Source organism: Pinus tabuliformis, chromosome 8, assembly GCF_031772625.1.
Source record: "Pinus tabuliformis cultivar Carrire ecotype Pingquan chromosome 8, CPIR1, whole genome shotgun sequence".
Classification (NCBI taxonomy): Eukaryota; Viridiplantae; Streptophyta; class Pinopsida; order Pinales; family Pinaceae; genus Pinus; species Pinus tabuliformis.
Genome location: NC_142294.1, coordinates 108204655 through 108225941, shown reverse-complemented (window position 1 = coordinate 108225941; position 21287 = coordinate 108204655). Strand labels below are relative to the sequence as shown.

General features: G+C 37.6%; 1 protein-coding gene across 1 annotated transcript in view; it reads left to right on the top strand.

The window, feature by feature from the left end:
* The window catches only part of LOC149234363 (D-xylose-proton symporter-like 2), a 297092-nt gene that overhangs the window by 14711 nt on the left and 261094 nt on the right, over window positions 1–21287 (top strand). The window contains exon 3 of the mRNA XM_089368252.1: window positions 5430–5508. Coding sequence (XP_089224378.1) covers window positions 5430–5508 — 79 coding nt within the window. The remainder of the gene's footprint in view (window positions 1–5429; window positions 5509–21287) is intronic.

Below are 21287 nucleotides of genomic sequence, written 5' to 3'. Positions count from 1 at the left end.
ACATGAACGGTACTAATTCCACAAGGTATGTGTCCATCTTTGGCAAAAATGTTTGAAATAGGGAAAAACATGTTCAATATAGGACGTCTGATTAATCGATTTGAATATAAAGTAATAGCCGCCAGGTGGGTATATGATGTGAATAACAATTAAATAAGATAGTGAGAGTCTATATTTACAAAGGAAAAATAGTGGCAATAGCAATGTTTTACCGGTAACAAGAGAACAGAGACAACAATAAAGCGATGCTATAATGCTTTAAAAGAAAATTGCTGAATTTGAAACAGAATGGTGTGTCAAGAACATTCTATTCAATGTGAAGAAAGCTCAAAAATAATAAAAAAAGAATGAATAATCTAGGGACGTGTAGTGGAAAGTCTCTGAAACAGATGTGTTAAAGAGTAAATAATTAAGATATCAAATTCCCGCATTCTTTCTCAGTTTTTACTTTTGACAATGAACATTGTTCCTCCAATGGTAAAGTCTAGCTTCAGAATCCAAATCTCTCAGGTTGAAACCAACCTAGATCCCAAAAAAATTTACCTTCCAACAATGCAATTTACTACTGACATCCGCAATGCAATGAAAGCCTAGTAAAGTACAAAATTTTACCCGAAAGTCCGCAAATAGAAATATTCACTTTCCTTTGCTCAGTCCCCGCAGGTGGTAGTTAATGGTACCCCAAGGCTTCTTCTCCTTAACACATTTATCATCGTTATCGTTATTTTGATAGGGTGCTAAGCAAGACAGAAATGATACCATTTCTACTGTGTACGGTGGACGATTTTGGCAGATTTTTTTTTTTTTTTTTTGGATTTATATACAACCCTTTCCTTTTTCGGCCCATATCCGATGGAAAAAATGCTACGCACAGATGTTATAGAACCCTTCCACTAGATCTGTAGCCAAATTTTCCTTTAAATGGGCATATTTTTAAAGCCCCGCGGCCATGGATTCTCTCTGTTGAAGGCTTCTTACGGGCCTACTCCGAATCCCTCTCGAATCTTCGCAGTCCAACGAAATCATCGAGACTTGAATCGCGAGTTTAAAATTTGATAAACCCAGTTTGATATAACTGAGTTAATTACTAACCGTCATGTGTGTATCCCACGAAAATGGATTTGTCAACCAATGCCGCACATGCAAAAGCAAAAGAATCCTCTGGACACGCAAACGTAAAACTACGATTTCATCCACGCCGTATTGAAGCTCTCGCTAGAGAGACGAGAGAAAAAAAAGAAAAAACGAACGAATGTGACGGATGGGGAAACATCTCTTCAACGAAAAGAGGCTAATTTAAGTTTATTGAATGCCGACTGTCGACTCGTTTTTTTTTTTTTTTTTTTCGGCTCCCGTTTATCTGAATTAATCCGGTCCCGGTTTTCGTACAGACGGAAGCCAGGTATGGTGGCTATCATCAAACAACAGCCGCCGGGACAACAAAAGGGTACAGAATCGATGCCAGATACGGATTTGTAAGGGCCGTGATGAGAAATTGCAAGAATTTGAGATTTCAAGAGCGTGTTTTACAGGTGTAGGCCAATAAGGTGCCGCAGAGTTTAAAACTAGCTCTGATACCATCTGTAATAAACCTTAACACACAGTAACTAAAATCTGAAATACACACAGTAACTAAAATCTGAAATACAGAAGCCTGAACATTAAATCGATACATACCTTAACTGCTGTTGATCCTGCTTCTGTCTGGTGAATCTGCTGCTGGTGATGCTGTGGTTAATTTGATCAAATTTTCGAGAGGCCAATACCTCCCAACCGGACGGAGCAAACCTAGCTGCTCAATCCAGAAAGCTTCTCCACAGAAGCTCTCTGTCCCCCCGTGCCCAGAGCCTCAGACCACTCAAAGCTCTTCAATGGATAATCCCCTTCTCCCAGTTTCCTCTGGTGGATTTATGCTTCTCCTCCGCTGCTGCCCCTCTCCGGTTTTTCCCCCCTGCATCGGTCCAGAATAGCGATATATATAGGCAGGCTTGGCGGTGGCCACCCTCCTGCTTCCGGCCACCGCTCTTCTCCCTCTTGACACCCTCCGCATGCAATTCAATTCTCTCATATCCTGTCCTGGCAGCGCCGCTCTGCTATAACTTCTCAGCTGGTTGGGCGCGCCATCATTAATGGTTTCAGTGATGGTTCTGGTAGGTTATCGCATACATCTTCATGAATCTATTTATTTAGCTTATAGCATATGGACTTTATATATAATCTGTAAGGTTTCAATTATATACTTTATAATATCTCTATTTATAAAGTTTCATTTACACTTTATAATATTTACATTATATAAGGTTCCATATATATATACTTTATTTATATAAATTTCCATATATATATATACTTTATAACTTTTACATTATATAAGGTTCCATATATATATATACTTTATTTATATAAAGTTCCATATATATATATACTTTATAACTTTTATTTATAAAATTCAATTATATATTTTGTAAATTTAATATATATATATATATAAAGTCTAATTATATATTTTATAAAATTTTAACTTATATATGTTTTAAATTTAAATTGTATTTATAAACTTAACATACTTATAGTTTAAATTTCCTCACAATTGGTTTTATTATAAGTTTAAAACTTTATAAAATGGATTAATTTAGCTGGGTTGTTACAATCATATCGATGTCCTTCATCTTGAACTCAACCGCCATGTTTGCTTTGCACCATACAATGAGCTTCTTTGCACCTGTAAGAAACAAGTCATTTATGTACAATACTAAAACGAGCGTATCAATCCCAGCAAGTACATAATATAAGTTTGGATACATTTATCTTTTGGTGAAGTCCATACAAGGTTTTCCTAAGTTTGCACACATGTTACTCTTTCCCATTTATCTTAAAGCCTTGGGGCTGCTCTATGTACACTTTTTTCTCAATGATTCCATTAAGGAAAGCCATCTTCACATCCATCTTCACATCCGAGAAATGGAACTCATGAGATAACTACCCTAATGGAAATGTACCCAGTGATCGGAGGAAATGTCTCACAGTCTACTCCCTCTTTCTAAGAGAACCCTCTCACCATGAACCTGACCTTGAACCTCTCAGTGCTACTATCTGCAACATGCTAGATCTTGTAGAACAACTTGAACTCACTACTAACTTTTTCTTCGATCTTGGCACAGTGTTCCAACATCATTCCTCATGATGGGAGGTGTACTCCTCCATGGTTTCTCACCATACCTATTGATTTGCTATCTCTTAAAAGTTGGAAGGCTTGGAATTTATGATGTTGTTCGTTAATGTCTTGTAGTCTGGTAACTTCTTTGGAGACCTGCTCTTTCTAAATTTTCTCTCTACTCTTGAGCATCCCTCAACGTTGAGTGAACCATTGAGGTCTCATGATAGAAGTAAAAAGGGTACTGTCTCCTTCTCTTCGCTTTAAGGTCACTATACTACTTTGGATGTCATTGGTGACCTTGGCTCAACCTTTGGAGCTTCCGGCTCATCTTTTTGTCACTAGAATAGGCTCATGAGACTTCTGGATGCAAAGCCTTCCTCAAACTTGACATCCCTGCTCAATGCTATCTTCCTTTGCTCTGGAACATAGACCTTATAGGCCTCTAAAGTCTCATTGTAACCTACCAAGAAACCCTTTTTGCTAGAGGGTTCCAACCTAATCTTCTTTTCTACTTGTACATCAATATAAATTGGATATCCAAAGATATAGAAATGACTCACCTTTGGCTTCATGTTGGCAAATGCCTTCTTTGGTATCTTGTCCTCCAAGATCTTGTGAGGACACCGATATTGGATGTAGAATATTGTGTTGCATGTCTTTTCCTAAAGATCCATCAACAAGTCCTAGTCATGATTTATTGCCTTCGCAACCCCTATGATGGGTCAATTCTTCCACTTTGTAGCCTCATTTTGCTATGGGTTCTATAGAACAATCAACTTCCTCTTGATCCCTATTTCCTTGCAAAAACCCTTGAACTTCTTGGAGGTATACTCATGCCCATTATTTGATCTTGAGACTTTGATATTCTTCCCTATCTAGTTTTCAACTAGAGCTTTGAACTCCTAAAACATGCGAAAGACCTCATTCTTGGGCTTCAGGAAGTATATCCGAGTTTTGCGAGAGAAGTAATAGATGAAGGAAACATAGTACATGCTTTCTAAGATGGGATGCTATTGACATCAATCCACAAACATTTGAATGTACTAGGTCTAGAATATCCTTAGATGTATGATCACTACTTGGGAAAGCAAGCTTGGCATGCTTGCCAAGCATTCGCTATCTGCATACTCCATGTTGCTTAATAGTAAACTTTGGAAGACCTATGACTATCTCCCTCAGAATAACAATGCTCAATGATGTAGGTGCCCTAATCTCTTGTGCCGCAACTCACACAAGTTGTCACTCATATGAACTAGGGCTTGAGCAATTTCACCTTGAAACTTGTAAAGATTACCTTCTGTAACCCCTATTACTTGCGACATATCTGAGCTAGATTCCTTTGGCTTGATAAGGACTTATTGGTTCTTAAAATCAACTTCAAAGCCCTTATCTTCTATAGTTGACATTGAAAGCAAGTTCGTTTTGAGATATAACAAACAAAACCTCGTCAAAATCGAAAGAGTTACTTGACTCCAGTTGGAAGGGAATATTATCAAATCTCACTATTGGGTACTTGGCATCATCACCAATCTCAACTTGTACTTCTGAGTCCTGGTTCATCTATCTAGAAAATGATTGTAACGTTGATGTCATATGAGAAAATGCTCCACTGCCTACACACCACACATTCCTAGGAATTGTGCTAGCAGAAAGGCAAGATACCATCAAGAAATCCTTCTTGAACTTGATGACAAACTCATTCATTTGAGTTTCTGTAGAGGTTGCTACTTGCTTTTGCTGTTGCTTATTTTACCCTTTTTATTTGGACACTGTGATGCATAATGACCGCCTTATCCTCTGCCTTTATTTTTTGAACCAAATAGGGCTAGGTGTTCTCATCGCTACCCTTCTTGCTAGTCGTTGACCCTATTTGAGTCTCCTCTTGGATACAATCATCCCACAACAATTCAGAGTTTGGAAGGTTCTTCATCGCACAAATTTCTTACATGGTCTTATGCATTGTTCGTCTAAAAAATGTCACATTTCATTGTTATGTTCTCTTTTTCTACATAAGTTTGTGATTTGTTTGAATGCATATTGAGGTTGAACTTTACATATGCAATTCTTCATTACATGATTCATTTTTTGTCCTAGGAAAGTTGAATTAATGTCTCTTTTCTTTTACATTTATTTAATAGAGAATTAAATTTTTATGGGTTCAAAAGCTCCTTAGACAACTTTCCTATGAAGAGTTTAAGTCATTTATGATAATTTTGAAGCATATCGCTTAGTTTCTCTAATTGATATTATGACTCTACAATGTGTTATGCAGATTTTTATTTCCTGCCCTAGGTGGTTTACTTTATGGCTATGATATTGGTGCTACATCTGGTGCTGATATTTCGATAGAGGTAGCCATATCTTGGCTTGTCTTTGTTGTTGTTTTTAACTTAGTTGCATATCTTAGATTAAATAGTTAGTATATCTAAATATAATTCGATGTAATTCAAAAGGTTGAATTATCTAGGAGGATTCTTGTTAAAGTTGAGCAAGAAGTGTGGATAAATTTAAGTTAGGGCTCTTTATATATGTCCAGTATATTGTTTTTTTTGAGAACTCTCATATTGATGGATCTTTGGCAAATTATTATTAGATATTGTTGTCAACCCATTAACTAGCTTACAACTTGTGTCATTAGCTTTCTATTGAAGTTAAGCAATCTGTCCTACAACCATAATAAATTTGCAGGTTCTTGTTGATGAAGAGAAGATAGAGGAGCATTTTATAGTTGTTGGGCAAGATTAATGTTATGATTTTCTTAAGGCTTCAAGGGAATGATTTGTCACATTCATTTCGTATAGATAAAAAGAAATATGTAGCCTATCATGGAACTTAAAAGAAGAAAGTTACTATTGAATAGATTCTTAATGTATATGAAATAGAAACTATGGAATTTTTTGGTTACCCAGAAGGTGCTATTAACCAGTTTATTATTTCTGTTACTTATACACAACACATTTCAATCTTCAGCTGAAAGTAATAAATAAAAACATGAACAACACCATTCACCAAATTAAAATTGCAACGAAAATGCGAGAAACCAATTACACAATTAACACAAGTATATTTGGACAAATGTCCCTGGAAAAATCCCAATGTGGGGAAAACTAGTTTCAGTTTGAGGGTTTTATTATTATCTTAAGCTAAAACTGATATTGATAAAATAAAACAACTGCTTACGTCTCACTGGCAAAGCTCTGGAAAAATAATTGATCTCCGCCTCTACTAATGCGCAACGCCTCTAGCAACTTACACTAGCACTTTGGCAATTCACACTGGCTCTCCGACAAACTTGCACTACTCACAGGTGCGGCCTTCTGAAGCTCAATCTGCCTTTCTAGAAACTCGATTTGTCTTCCAAGCAATTCGCATTGCCTCCTATAGAACTTGTGCCTCCTTTGGCAAACTAGCACTTGCTTTAGAAAATTAACTCGACACTCTCTGTTGAAAATAAACTAATAGAGAAACTTCCCTCTGAAACTCAGAAGTTGGAAGTCTTTCAGATGAATAACTCTGAAAAATCTCTTCCTAATCACCACTGTTGAAACTTGAAACCTTGCTGCTGTCTTACTGAAAACTCACCCAACTCAAATGATCTCTATGATCTGATCTTGTGCCCAATATTTCCCATCTATCTTCCTTTATAATCTCTCATTCACAAATGAATGGCCACGATTAGAAGTTAACTTGACCTAATGATAGCTAAGATCAACTTAGAAACTTTCTACTAGAGGTAAATTGATCTTATCTCATCTAATGTCAATTAATTTTTCACTTTTCCTAGTTTAGACTTGGGAAATATTTAAAAGTCACTAATTAACATAGTTAAGATAGTGTCCCTTGGCGAAACTTAGGAAAAATTACATGGGCTTGGAGATAATTAATTCCTCTGTGTTTCTAGACTTAATGACACCTCTTAACGCTAGAACACCTATCCGAGCTACATTATTTAACACTCCTCTTAGTGAAGAAGGTGTTCTCCAGAACACCCAACTTGTCCTTGAAGAAAACAAACTTTCCTTTACCCAAGGCTTTTGTCAGAATGTCTGCAACCTACTAATCTATAGGAACATACTATAGTTGAATTGATCCACGCTGTACACAATCCCTAATGAAATGATATTGTATGTCTATATGTTTCGACCAATCATGGAATACTGGATTCTCAAATAACTTGACGCAACTCTGATTATCACAATGTATGATGGTCAACTCCATCCTCTGACCAAATAGTTCCACTAGCAAATTCTGAAGCCATATGGCCTCACATGTTGCCATGCTTCTTGCCATGTACTCTGCTTCTGCAAAGCTTAATGCAACAGACTTCTGCTTCTTGCTGTACCAAGAGACAACCCCTGATCCAATGCTGAAGCAACACCTTGAAGTGCTTTTCCGGTCCACTGCATTACTTGCTCAGTCTGTATCAGTATAGCCCATCAACTTGACACCATCTCCCTGAGTGTATCTCAACTCATACTCAACTATAGGTATTGCAACACATGCTTTACTGCTGTCTAATGCACTTTCTTTGGTTCCACCATGAACTGACTAAGAGTGTTGATTGCAAAGCAAATGCCCAACCTTGTGTTGACCAGATACATGAGAGAGCCAATAAGCTGTCTATATAAGGTGGGGTCCACTGCCTCCTGCTTCAATGCATCAATCTTCCTCCAATTGGTTATCATAGGTGTAGACATGGGTCTATAGTCCAACATCCTAAATTTCTTCAAGATCTCCAAAGTATATCTCCTTTGACCAAGGAAGATCTCCCCATCTGTCTGCCACACCTCGAGTCCTAGAAAATAGTGCATCAACCCCAAATCCTTCATCTCGAACTTTGTTGCTAAGTCCCTCTTGCAGTCTTCTATGAGCCCTAATGACCTAGTCAGGAATAGATCATTCACATAGAGAACAAGAATGAGTGGTTCACCTCCAACCATAAGATAGTAGAGGTTCAATTTTGCCTCATTCTTCACTAAGTCCATTTGTTGCAAGTAGATGTCGATACGACCATACCATGCCCTAAGAGCTTGCATGAGTTTGTATAACGCTCTCTTCAACCTGCATACATGGGTTTCTCTCCTATGCGTTTCAAAACCCTCCGGCTATTCAATGTACACCTCCTCTTCTATGACTTTGTTCATGAATGCCTTCTTGAAATCCATGATGGATTTGTCATCCCATCTGTGATGCAAATGGGATCACGACCCTAATGGAAGTATACCTGGCTTTTTAAGAGAATCCCTTGGCCATGAACCTGGCTTTGAATTTTCTATGCTGAATTTTTCTATTCTGGACAAGTGTACCCTATTCTTCACAACTAGGTACTAGTAGGAAGTCAAGGTAGGTAGCATAGTCACATCACCTCCATACTTAACACTTTACATCAAATTCCCTTACATTTTCATTTCATGTATTAAAGAAAAATCAATATCCCCTATCTTATGGTTAACTTATCAAATGCCATCAAAAGTGTCAAGAAGAAAAAAGAAAGGAAAAAATTGTAAACCTTAACTAAACCAATGCAAATTTAAAGGCTAGAGAGGTGAGGAGAAAAATAAATAAAGACTAGAAACAAATAAACTACTTCACTATGCGACCCCCCAACTTTCAAAGTCATAAGAGTAGAATCTCTCTCCAAAGCAAAAAAGGGCTTAGAAATAAATAATGAAAAATAAAAAAGAAAAGAAAGAGGAAGTGTGTATCTGACAAAGTATAAAAAGCTCTTTGTCACCAATCTTTTTAGCATGGCTTCTAAGATCCTAGCAGCTTAGCTAGATGGGCACACGTAGGGTAAGGATCCATTGTTACCTTGAACCAAACCCCTATTATTTAGGCCCAACACCCCCTAAACAACCAAGGGAGGGGTCCTTAAATATTCCCCATCAACTCTAGTACGTGTCTAGTGCCTTATGTAGAGTAAATGGGGTGTGGGTGTTTCCAATACGTCTCCTGCCCTGTTGTAAAACAATGCTAAAATATTGCAGATTTCTAACAACATATATTAGTAGCTAAAATAAATCAAATATATGGCGTATGACTTATGGATTTTGGTCTACTAAATTTACCCTAACCAAATACAATATTAAATATCATTTTTGATGCTTCGTTAAGTAGTTATAGCTAAAAACAACTACTTGTCTTATATGGAAGACTGTAAAGTCTACGTAAAAGTACAGGGACAACAACCTATTTTATTTTTATCAGTCAAAACGTTGTGTCAAAACACCTCTTGAAGTCGAATTCGACATGAAGGACTTGGGATTGATGCATTATTTTCTGGGGTTGGAAGTTTGGCAAAAGAATGGGGAGATCTTCCTTGGACAAGGAAGGTATGCTACAGAGATTTTAAAGAGATTCATAATGCAAGATTACCGACCCATGGCTACTCCCATGATCACCAACTGGAAGAAAATAGATGCATCAGAGGATAAAGAAGTAGATCTGACCTTGTACAGACAATTCATTGGGTCGCTTATGTATCTGGTCAACATTAGGCCAGACATTTGTTTTGCTGTCAACACTCTTAGTCAGTTCATGGTGGAACCAAAAAGGGTGCATTGGGCAGCAGCAAGACACATACTTAGGTATGTATGTGGAACAATCGGATATGGGTTGAAGTACTCTAGAGGGGAGGATATCAGCTTGAATGGGTTCACCGATGCAAATTGGGCAGGTAATTCAGTAGACCGAAAAAGTACCTTAGGGTACTGCTTCAGTGTTGGATCAGGGATGATATCTTGGTGCAGCAGGAAGCAGAAATCGGTAGCACTGAGTTTAGTAGAAGCCGAATATATGGCAACCAACACAGCGACGTGCGAAGCCATGTGGCTCAGGAAATTGCTTGTGAGCCTATTCAGAAAAAGGATGGAGGTGACCAAGGTTTACTGCGATAATCAGAGTTGCATCAAACTCTCTGAGAATCCAATATTTCATGATCGGTCAAAACATATAGATATCTGTTGTCACTTCATTAGAGACTATGTTCAGTGTGGGGCAGTACAACTACAATATGTTTCCACAGGAGAATAGGTGGCCGATATACTTACAAAGGCTCTTGGAAGAGCTAAGTTTACTCAGTTTAGAGAATAGTTGGGTATGGTTGAAAATCCGTTTCAGTAGCAGCAACATGTTGCAGTGTAGGGATGGTTGGTAGTGGCAGTGCCAACAACAACACAGATGCAACAATTCAGAGGGAGTTGTAGTACAGATGTAGCATTGGCAGTGGCAGTGTCAAAGGCAGCAGTATAGTTGCAGCAACAACGCAGTAGTTGGTGGACAACATGTCAGATATCAACAACGCAGAGGACAATCCTTCAGAATTAGAGCAGTATGCAGCAGCAGTGTATTGCGAGAGCACATTCCTCGCTAAGAGGGAGTGTTGATTTGGGGTAGCATCAGATGTGCTCTAGGCCTCAAATTTTGCAAGGAGGCTTGAGCACATGTATTCCAAAGAACCCAAAAACGTTTTGGGAAATTCCACCCAGAAGTGATTTTATTAAAATAATTAATATTTTTAATGGGGTTCCTAAGTCTAAACTTAGGAAAATTAAAATATTAATGGGTATTAATCTAAACAGGGGTGAAACTTCTAGAAAAAGCCACGGATCAAGCCAAAACGATATGAGCCTTTGATTATGATTTAATCTAGGCCGTTGGTTGCCCAACATGAAGATATAAGAAGGGGCTTGAGGGTCATTTGGAAAACACACCAGGCAGATACTCAGTTGCCCAAGTAAAATCGATTTTATCATTGGTCGAAGTTCGGCAAGAGAAAATCGATTCAGAGGGAGAGTTGCAGGTGGAGGAGAGACAAAGAGGGCTCAACATCTCTCAGGGAGACAGGGACGAAGACACAGAGCAGTAGAAGGGACAACTCTAGTCAGGTTGACGTTGGGAGAGGCAGTGCTGGCTTGAGTGACGCAGACATTGCGCGCGCCAGTCCAGAGGCTAGAGAAAGTGACACTATAATTTGCTTTGCTTTTAACTCACCTTTCTTGTGCTTGTTCTTGATAGTCGCAGAAGTATTCTCCGAAGGCTCAGGTACTTTCCTTGAATGTAATCTAGAACATCATTGTTATTAGCTATGATCTCCAACCTGACTTTCCATGCAGCAAAATTAGATGAGTCACCCAACTTTTCATTTTCCTTGAAGAAGGAAGACATCTTGACTTGACTAGATTATATCCTTCAACTTTCCAAAGATGATTGCTTTAATGCTTGTCTCCTTTTGGGCTTGTCCTTCACCTTAGCTCTGATACCATGTTAATTTTTCAGATTGTTCTATGCTGTATCAATTACTTTAGCCCAATTCAATACTTCAATTAGAAATCTTTCTAAATACAATTAGTTTTTCCATTCATCAACAGTAATTGAAGATAGAACAATAGATGCAATGACAAAGGAGACAATCAACACATCAACAAGAGACACCAGATTTGGTCAAGGACCAGAGAAAAACCCCACTAGGGGGAAAACCATTTGAAAAATCTTCTTCTATTAGATTGTCATAAAATGTTTAGCAGAGAGTACAATGAGCTTAATACAATATCATCCAATAACCCAATCACATTCAGAAATATGATTCCAGCATCAAGATATATCAGAGACAAATTTTTCTCTCTGCAGTCAATTGCAGTCAGCTGTGGTCACATGGATGAGGAGTTGTGCATGCAACCGAAGGTTTCCAGTCACTCCCTTGAGCCTGTGAAGCCTGCGACTGTGGCCGAATCTACCCTGTGGCAAGCCATGTGTTAATTTTAGGTATGTTGTATGCTTAGAGCAATTTATTTCAATTTTCACAGTTAGCTCAATGTCTTTTCCAGATTAGTAATCACATCAGCATTAAAGTAAATTGCAGATATAATATAAACATAGATGGCAAAAGACAAGCCAAGACAAGAGCACACAAGGTGTGGCGCTAGCTAGGGACAAACCCCAATGTGGGGAAACCCTTGATCAATTCTTCTTATATGTTCTTCAATAGTTCAACAAAGAGAGAGAGAGATAGTACATATACAACAGAAGTCAACACTTTGACTTATCTAGATAAGAGCATAGATAATCTCTAAGAAGATGATACATGAGATCAGTTGAAGACATGTTGCTTCAACTGATTCTCCAAGGTGACTTATTCACCTATCATTGTGCAACATCTCGTCATCATGCTGCACCTCGCCGTGCTACACCGTGCCGCACCCATCATCACAATGCTGGACCTCATGACCATGCTGCACTCATCATACTGCTGCACCTTATGTTGCCACTGCTGTCCCATGTGCCATTGTTGCACCTTGCTACTGTCCAATGAGTTTGCAGCACCATACCTTTGCTGCTGTCCCATTGTAGCCTTTGCTGCCATGTCATAGCTGTTGTCCCAATTGTGCCTATGCTGCCATTTCATAGCTGCTGTCCTATTGTGCCTTTGCTGTCCCATTTGTTGGCATTATGATACAGGTGTTGTCCTTGATGGCAACTCACTCAGATCACAATACAACATGTCAACAACAAAGAATTACAGATTAGACTACAAAGAATGAAGAAAAAGAGGTATACATAGATTCACCTTGACCAAGCTGCGTATACACGCAGGATCACTGAACACAAGTAGCGTATACGTACACACGCACTTTCACAGAAGGAAAAGCACGTATATCTTGGAAAACTAAGTTTTTGGTCCGAGGTATTTGGTCCAAGGTATTGGTCCTAGGTATTGGTCCAAGGTATTGGTCCTAAGTGGTTTTGGTCCATGGTATTGAGAAAGGCCTAAAACTATATAAGGAGGAGAAGATCATTAGGCCAAGTGTGCAAGTATCGAAAATTTGATGAAGTGTGAGATCTAGTATGCAGGTTATTGGCTTATGGTGTTGTGCTTGATCTGAACTAAGGATGAACCTTAGCGGGTGATGAGGGATAAGATCTAATGATGGATCGGGACCTTAAGGCTTGAAATGAATTATCATTATGTGGTTTGATCATGTATAGTCTAGATCTGAATATTGACGCATGTGTTATTCTGTAAATATTATGATCTAGGTACAACTGAAGTTCGGAATAGCTGCAGAATTATGAATTAATATTTGCAGATGTATACGCTGGTTGGCTTTGATAAAAGCGCCTATACACGCTGGTTCGACACATGGAAGTAGCGTATACCTTATAAAGTATGTTTTAGTTGTTTCTGTTTGCTGTTGCAGAGTTCTGGGTTCTTGTTATGCAACTAGCTCACAAAAAGATAGAAAAGATAGATCAATGCCTTAGAATTCAGCCTCTTCGAGGGGGCAACCTCCTTTACATTACATAAATGAACAATTTTTGGATGATACAAATGACAAGACCTCCTTTTTATATATAGGAGTCTAAGGGGTCATAATATAATCAAAGCCGACATAACAATAATAATGTAAGGGCACAATAATAACAATAGTGGGCTTCTATGGGGCACAATAATAACAATATGGGGACTACATGGGTACAACAATATAATAAGGGGGTTGTACTAATAACAATAAGGGGTTACACTAGTAGTATAGGGGCCTAACATGCCCCTCTCCTTCAAAAAGTGTTGTCCTCAACGCTTGAGTAGTTCTTGATGCTTCTGTATAAAATTCTTGTCCTCCCATGTGGAATATTCAGCAGGTAAGTTCTTCCACTTGATGAGATACTTTGAAATTGATCGATTTCGTAGCTGTCGGGTTCTTGTTTTTGTGACTGCTCCAGGTTCCAATTTGATTTTTCCTTCCTCTTCAAGTTCTGGCAATATTGTTTGAATTGGAATATTCTGCAACTTTTGAATGAGTGGCCACACTTCTTTGTCCTTCTTCCATTCATCCCTTGCTTCATTTATCCAATCTGGTTGGATAATAGAAATAGCACAAAACAATGCTTCCACATCCTCATTCTTTCTTGAGAGTGTATCTGCAACAAAAATTTTCTTCCTTTTTTCGTAGATGATGTCAAAGTCATAACCCAACATATTTGTGACCCATTTTTTCTGTTCTTCTAAAGATAATATTTGTTCTAAAAAGTATTTAAGACTATCATGATCCATTTTTACCTTGAAGTGTCTTCCCATTGGGTAAGGTCGCCATTTCTTAAGTGCGTGTAGTATTGCCAACATTTCCTTCTCATAAATGGCTTGCTTGAGATGTCGTCGTAGAAATACCCAATCACCTACATCAAAACTTTTTTCACTGCGATGTTGATCTACCCGTTGTTTCATTCTATTCTGCATCAAAGTGGCATTATCCTTTAAAATTTGGAGAACTTGTTGTTGATGCTCGATGTGATCTTTCACTACTTGAACCTTTTTCTTCTTGATATGTTCTATCTTAAGAGTTTGAGGAGTGGTAATTTCTTCCAATTCTCTACAAGATATGGTCGGATTCATTTCTTGATGCTTGAAGTGATCTTTCACTTCTTGAACATTTTTCTTTTGGATATGTCCTTCTATATTGATAGTTTGAGGAGTGGTAATTCCAGCCAATGCATTACAAGATATGGTTGGATTAATTTCTTCTTTCTCGATAAGATCTTTCACTTTTTGAACCTTTTTATTCTTGATATATCCTTCTATCTTAAGAGTTTGAGGAGTAGTAATTCTGGCCAATGCATTACAAGATATGGTTAGATTCATTTCTTCTTTCTCGATGTGATCTTTCACTTCTTGATATGTCCTTCTATCTTGAGAGTTTGAGTGGTAATTCTTGCCAATGCTTTACAAGATATGGTCGGATTCATTTCTTCTTTCTCGGGGGTTGGGTCCTAGCGTATATCCTCTTCTTTTGATGTTTCCTGATCCTTTTCTTCCTCCTCTTCATACTCTATGTAAAATAATTTATTCTTAGCACACTTATGACCTTTAGTGCATTTTCTATCACAATTGTAACAAAGCCCTTTTATTCTTTTTTCTTCGAATTATTGTGGTGTAAGCCTTGTAGGTTGTGGAAGGCTAGGAGAAGAAACACTTCCATAATTATAGTCATGAGTGGTGGGATTCCTTGTTTCCATAATTTCGCTTTCAATTTTTCTTGCCAACTCGAATGCCTCGAATCAGGTTCCAAAAAATGAACCTCATGTTGAACGTTATCCTTTAAAGTCCCTATGAAGACATCAATCCTTTGCTTCTCTGGAATATAATTTACCCTTCTATTCAATTTTTGAAAGTTCTCAATGTGATCTTCCATTGAACCCTTTTGTTTGAGATTTATCAATTGGCTAAAGAAGGATTTTCTCTTTGTATCCTCATAATGTGCTATCATTTCCTCCGTGAAAATTGACCACGTGACAAGTGGTTTACGAGAACAAAGCCCTTTATACCATAAAAATTGATTCGGTTCTAAATAATTAGATGCAATACATACCTTTTGTAACAGTGGTACACCATGTAGATCAAAATATTTCTCCATCTGTAGTATCCAATTTACCGGATCCTTGCCATCAAACTTCCTCATCTCGCTTTTTCTTGATTTTAGGAGCTCGATCTTGAAATGACTATAACTTTGTAATTTCGGATCTTCTAGTTCTGAAATCGCGACCTGCAGTAGCCCTCTGTGTCCTCTTTCCAATGCCACCAATCTGATCCAAATTGGATTCTCCAAGGAAGAGTTATGCTAAATATCCCACGGTGACCTGATTACAGACTAGTTCAGTAGATCAAATTTGTACGACGTGCCACGTGTCACTGTTTCGACCTTTGGATCTGAAAAACGTACACAAAAAACTACAGTCCGTCCTCTTTCTATAACTTCTGACGAAATTTCAATCTGATGCTCAAAGAGAAAGTTATGATGAGTTTCCCCAGGTCACCTGTTTGGAATGTAATTCAGGAGTTTGCAAAAAAACCAACTTCCTCAGATCATATCTCCACAAATATTGCGCGAAAAGCTCTGAAATTCGGACCTACGGTTCAGAACGATTTCGGCCCAAATGGGTTTTTTTTAGCATCTGAAACGTCACAGTAAAAAAGTTATAGTGCAAATGCTACGATGACCTGTTTGGAGCAGCGAAACCCTAGAATTTAAAGCTCTGATACCAAATGTTATGAAACTAGCTCACAAAAAGATAGAAAAGATAGATCAACGCCTTAGAATTCAGCTTCTTCGAGGGGCAACCTCCTTTACATTACATAAATGAACAATTCTTGGATGATACAAATGACAAGATCTCCTTTCTATATATAGGAGTTTAAGGGGTCATAATATAATCAGAGCCGACATAACAATAATAATGTAAGGACACAATAATAACAATAGTGGGCGTCTATGGGGCACAATAATAACAATATGGGGACTACATGGGTACAACAATATAATAAGGGGGTTGTACTAATAACAATAAGGGGTTACACTAATAGTATAGGGGCCTAACAGTTCTGGTGACTGTATTCTGGTGATAATGTTCTGAATGATCAGATTGATTGTGATTTGACGATGGGTTGTCAAAGTGATTGATTGATTTAGTTGTGGGTGATTCAGAAAGTGATGATTGAGTTTCAGTGATTGGTTGATGCAGATGTATTTGATGATTGAATTGCAGTTATGATGTTGTTGATGGATCCAGTCTGAAAATTTATGAAACATAGTCCTTGGAGGAAGAAAGAAGGTTGTAGCCTTCTGTAGGTCGCCGCCTACGTACTAGTAAACATATCGGCTAGTACAAGAGTTAAGGGGTTGTAGCTCCCTTCCAGTAGACGCTGGAGAACGAGAGAAGGTTGTAACTTTCTGCAGGTAGAAGCCTGCGTACTGGTATGAGTCTGCACCAGTACAAGATTGTAAACAGATTTTCTTATTATTAAAAGAAGACAGAGACGACAACAGTAGGTGGTTTTTACCCACATTGGGTTTCCACCTTATATCTTGGTGTTCATGTGTGTTTCTTATGTGTGATGCTTTATTCTGCTTTTACTGCACTGTCTAATAAATCTCTGATATACTGGTTAAAGTTCAATGCATGATAAATTGGCTAAATCAAAAGTTCTCTGCATATACGCTGGTTGCTTTAAGTACAGTCGCGTGTACACGCTAGTTCACTTAGCTGAAGTAGCGTATACAAATATGTTTGGGAAATAAAATTATTGATCTGATAATACTGATTCACCCCCCCTCTCAGTATTATTTCTAACAATTGGTATCAGAGCAGGTCCTTCAGAAGAAGCTTGATTGCTTGAAGGGAGATCCATCATCATGAGTAATCAAGAAAGCGTGGGATCCATCAAACTGCCAATCTTTGATGGTAACAACTTTGTTTATTGGAAAATAAGAACCACAACCTATTCACAATCACTTGGAACGGATGTCTGGGAAATTGTGGAAGGAGGATATATATTTCCAACAGCAGTTCGTACAGATACGACATGTAAAAAGCAATATGAAACCAATGCCAGGGCTGTCAATACTTTATTGGGAAGTCTATCACAATCAGAGTCTGTCAAAGTCATGTAGCTCAAATCAGCCAAAGAAATATGGGACAAAATTGTTCTAAGCTACAAAGGAGACTCTCAGGTAAAATGTGCTAAACTTCAAACTCTCAGAATTCAGTATGAAACTCTTAAGATGCACAGTGATGGAAGTATAGCTAGTTACTTCTTACGTGTAGATGAGGTTGTCAATTGTATGAAGAACTTAGGTGAAGATATAAATGAAGTTACCTTAGTTGAGAAAGTTTTAAGATCCTTGTTTGCTAAATTTGAATCAAAAGTGTCTGCCATAGAAGAAAAACAGGATCTGCAGACTATCACTATGACACAGCTTCACAGAATCTTAACTGCCTTTGAGATGAGAAAAGGAGGTCCATCAGATATGAGAGAAGCCGCATTTAAAGCTTCAGCAAAAGGAAAGGAAGAACTCAATGAATCAGGACATATTTCAGAAGAAGAAGATGAAGTAAACTTTGTCAAGAAGCTTCAACAGGGTTCTGGAAGATTTAGAGGTAAATTACCCTTCAAATGCTTTGCCTGTGGTAGAGTCGGTCATTATGCTGCCAAATGTCCTCATAAAGATAAATATGAAAAAGGGAAGGAATATGCAAAATGGAATAGAAAACAAGTTGTAAATAAAAAGAGTTACTATACTCATGAAGATAGCGATGGTTTATCAAATAGTGATGAAGATGAAAATAGTAATGACTATAGACTTCTAATGGCTTATGACGATGATAATTTTTGGGATGCTTTAGAAGAAGATGACCTTCATGAAGAAATCTCTAAACTCAAAATCTGTTTAGAAGAAAAGAATATGATTATAGATACCTTGACATACCAACTTGCTGAAAAAGAAAAACATAATGAAAAACTAGAATGTGAAATTGTGGGTCTAAGAAAGGATCTTGAGAAAACGAAATCTCTCAATCTTAGATTTGCTAAAGGATTAGAAACCTTAAATGAAATTATCAAAGTGCAGCGTTCTCCTCTAATAAAGACAGGTCTTGGATATACTGAAGAAGCATCTCAATCACAAAAGCCGTCAACCTCCACTAAAAGCTATCTTGATGCAGCAAAGAACAGTGAATAGTATGACAATCGTCAACAAAGGCATAAAGCAGATCACCAGGTAAATCAGACTCAATTTGCTTCAAGGATGAACAACCAACCTCAGGTAAATCATACTCAGTTTACTCCAAAGATGAATATCAATAGAAACTACAATCACTAGGTCAATAGATTCGATAGTCGCAGGAACTTCTTTAATGGACAATGTTTCTCATGTCATAATTTTGGACACAAAGCTGCTCAATGTGTTGCTTACAAAACCATCATGACTAGAGAAGCACAAAATCAAAGGAATGTGACAGGGATCAAGAAAAGTTCCTATAATAACTTTTCTCTTCTTGAAAATGAAATAGAATTCTTAATCTGTAACAACTTTGGCCATGCAGAATCTGAATGCAAGAGCAAATTTCGGCAAACATCTCAAAAGGAGCAAACTCCATTAAATCCCAAGATATGGAGAAGGAAAGAACTTCAAACAGAAAGATGTGGTATAGCCTTGTATGCAGAAGAACAAGAAAATCAGTGGTACTTCGACAGTGGATGCTCAAAACACATGACAGGTGACAAATAAAAACTTCACTCATATAATGCCTTAGAAAAGGAAAGGAATGTCTCATTTGGAAATGACAATTTTGCTATCATAACAGGTAAAGTCTCTGTTTTCTTGAAAGAAAAGGTTAAAGCTGGGAATGTTATGTATGTAGACGGTCTAAAGCATAACCTGTTGAGTGTCAGTCAAATGTGTGATCAAGGAAATGAAGTGGTGTTTCGATCAAACGGATGTGTTGTTCATGAGCTTGATACAAGAGAAACCGTGATCAAAGGTACAAGAACTCGAAACAACTTATACATAACAGTGCTATCTAAGCAAAAATGATGAAAATTGGTGTGTGGCATAGAAGATTGGGACATCTAAGCTTTTCTCAAATAAGAAAAGCATGCAGATTCAAGGCTGTTCGCGATCTTCTAGATATCAGCATCCCTGAAAATACAATATGCAAACCATGTCAATTCGGTAAGCAAACCGGAGCTCACTTCATTGAAAAAGAAGGGTCAGCTAGTAAGCCTCTTGAACTTGTCCATACTGATTTATGTGGACCATCAAGGAAAAAGTCACCTCGTGGAGAAGAATACTTTATTTTGTTCGTTGATGATTTTTCTAGAATGTGTTGGATAGGTCTTCTAAAGCATAAAGATGAAGCATTTGAAAAGTTCAAAGCCTTCAAAGATTTGGTTGAAAATGAATCAAATCGCAAAATCAAATGCCTCAGATCTTATTGAGAAGGGGAATTTACCTCGGATGAATTCTTTGACTTTTGTGAACAACATGGAATAAAAAGACAGTTCTCCACCGCAAGGACTCCTCAGCAAAATGGAGTGGTAGAAAGAATGAACAGAACTGTTCAACAAATGGCTCAAGCTATGCTAGATGAATCTGGAACTCTTGCAACCTTTTGGGGTGAAGCTGCATTCGCCGCCTTAACTATTCTCAACCAAGCAAATGTTCGTGGTAAACAGCACTCAAACTCCAAATGAACTTTGGTATGTTAAGACTCCTACTGTAAAATACTTTAAAGTTTTTGGAAGCAAATGCTATATCAAAAGGACTGATGAAAAACTTGGTAAATTTGAGCCCAGAGCAGATGAAGGTATTCTTCTTGGTTACTCTTCCCGAAGTAAAGGATATAAATGTTTTAATAAAAGACTCGGGAAAACTGTTGAAAGTATTGATGTTGTAGTTGATGAAGCATGCAAAAATCCAAAACAGATAAAAACCGAAGATTATGACAATGAAGAAGATGGGGATTATTTTCCAACATCAAATCACAATGATTCTAAAGAAGAAACCAATGAAGCAGCAGAAGAAGAGATAACGGTAGAAGAAAAGACTCCGTCCAGGTATGTTCAGAAAAATCATTCAGAAACTCAAATTTTAGGGGATAAAGAGGCAGGTATACAGTCAAGAAGAACTATTACGGAAACTTCAAGCTATCTAGCATTACTATCCTCCATCGAACCTCAAAATGTAAATGAAGCATGCAAAGATGAATGTTGGGTCAAGGCCATGAATGAAGAACTTGAGCAAATTGAAAAGAATAATACTTGGGAATTAGTTCCTAGACCTCATGATAAAAATATTATAGGAACTAAATGGATATTCAAAAACAAGCTGAATGAAAATGGAGAAGTTATTAGAAACAAGGCCAGACTTGTTTGTAAAGGGTATGCTCAAAAATAAGGTATAGATTTTGAAGAAACTTTTGCACCTGTTGCTAGACTTGAAGCCATAAGGATGTTTCTTGCTCTTTCTAGCTTTCAGAAATTCAAAGTATACCAAATGGATGTAAAATCTGCCTTCCTTAATGGAGATTTAGAAGAAGAAGTCTATATTGAACAACCAGAAGGATTCATTCTTGGAAATGATGCAAAACTTGTATGCAGACTAAAAAAGGCTCTCTATGGTCTAAAACAGGCTCCAAGGGCCTGGTATTATCGCCTTGACAAATATCTACACCAACAGGGTTTTTCAAAAGGGTCAGCAGATAGCAATCTATATACAAATATTGACACTGATAAATTGCTAATAATTGTTGTTTATGTTGATGATATCATTTTTGGTAGCAATGAAGAATCCATGAGTCA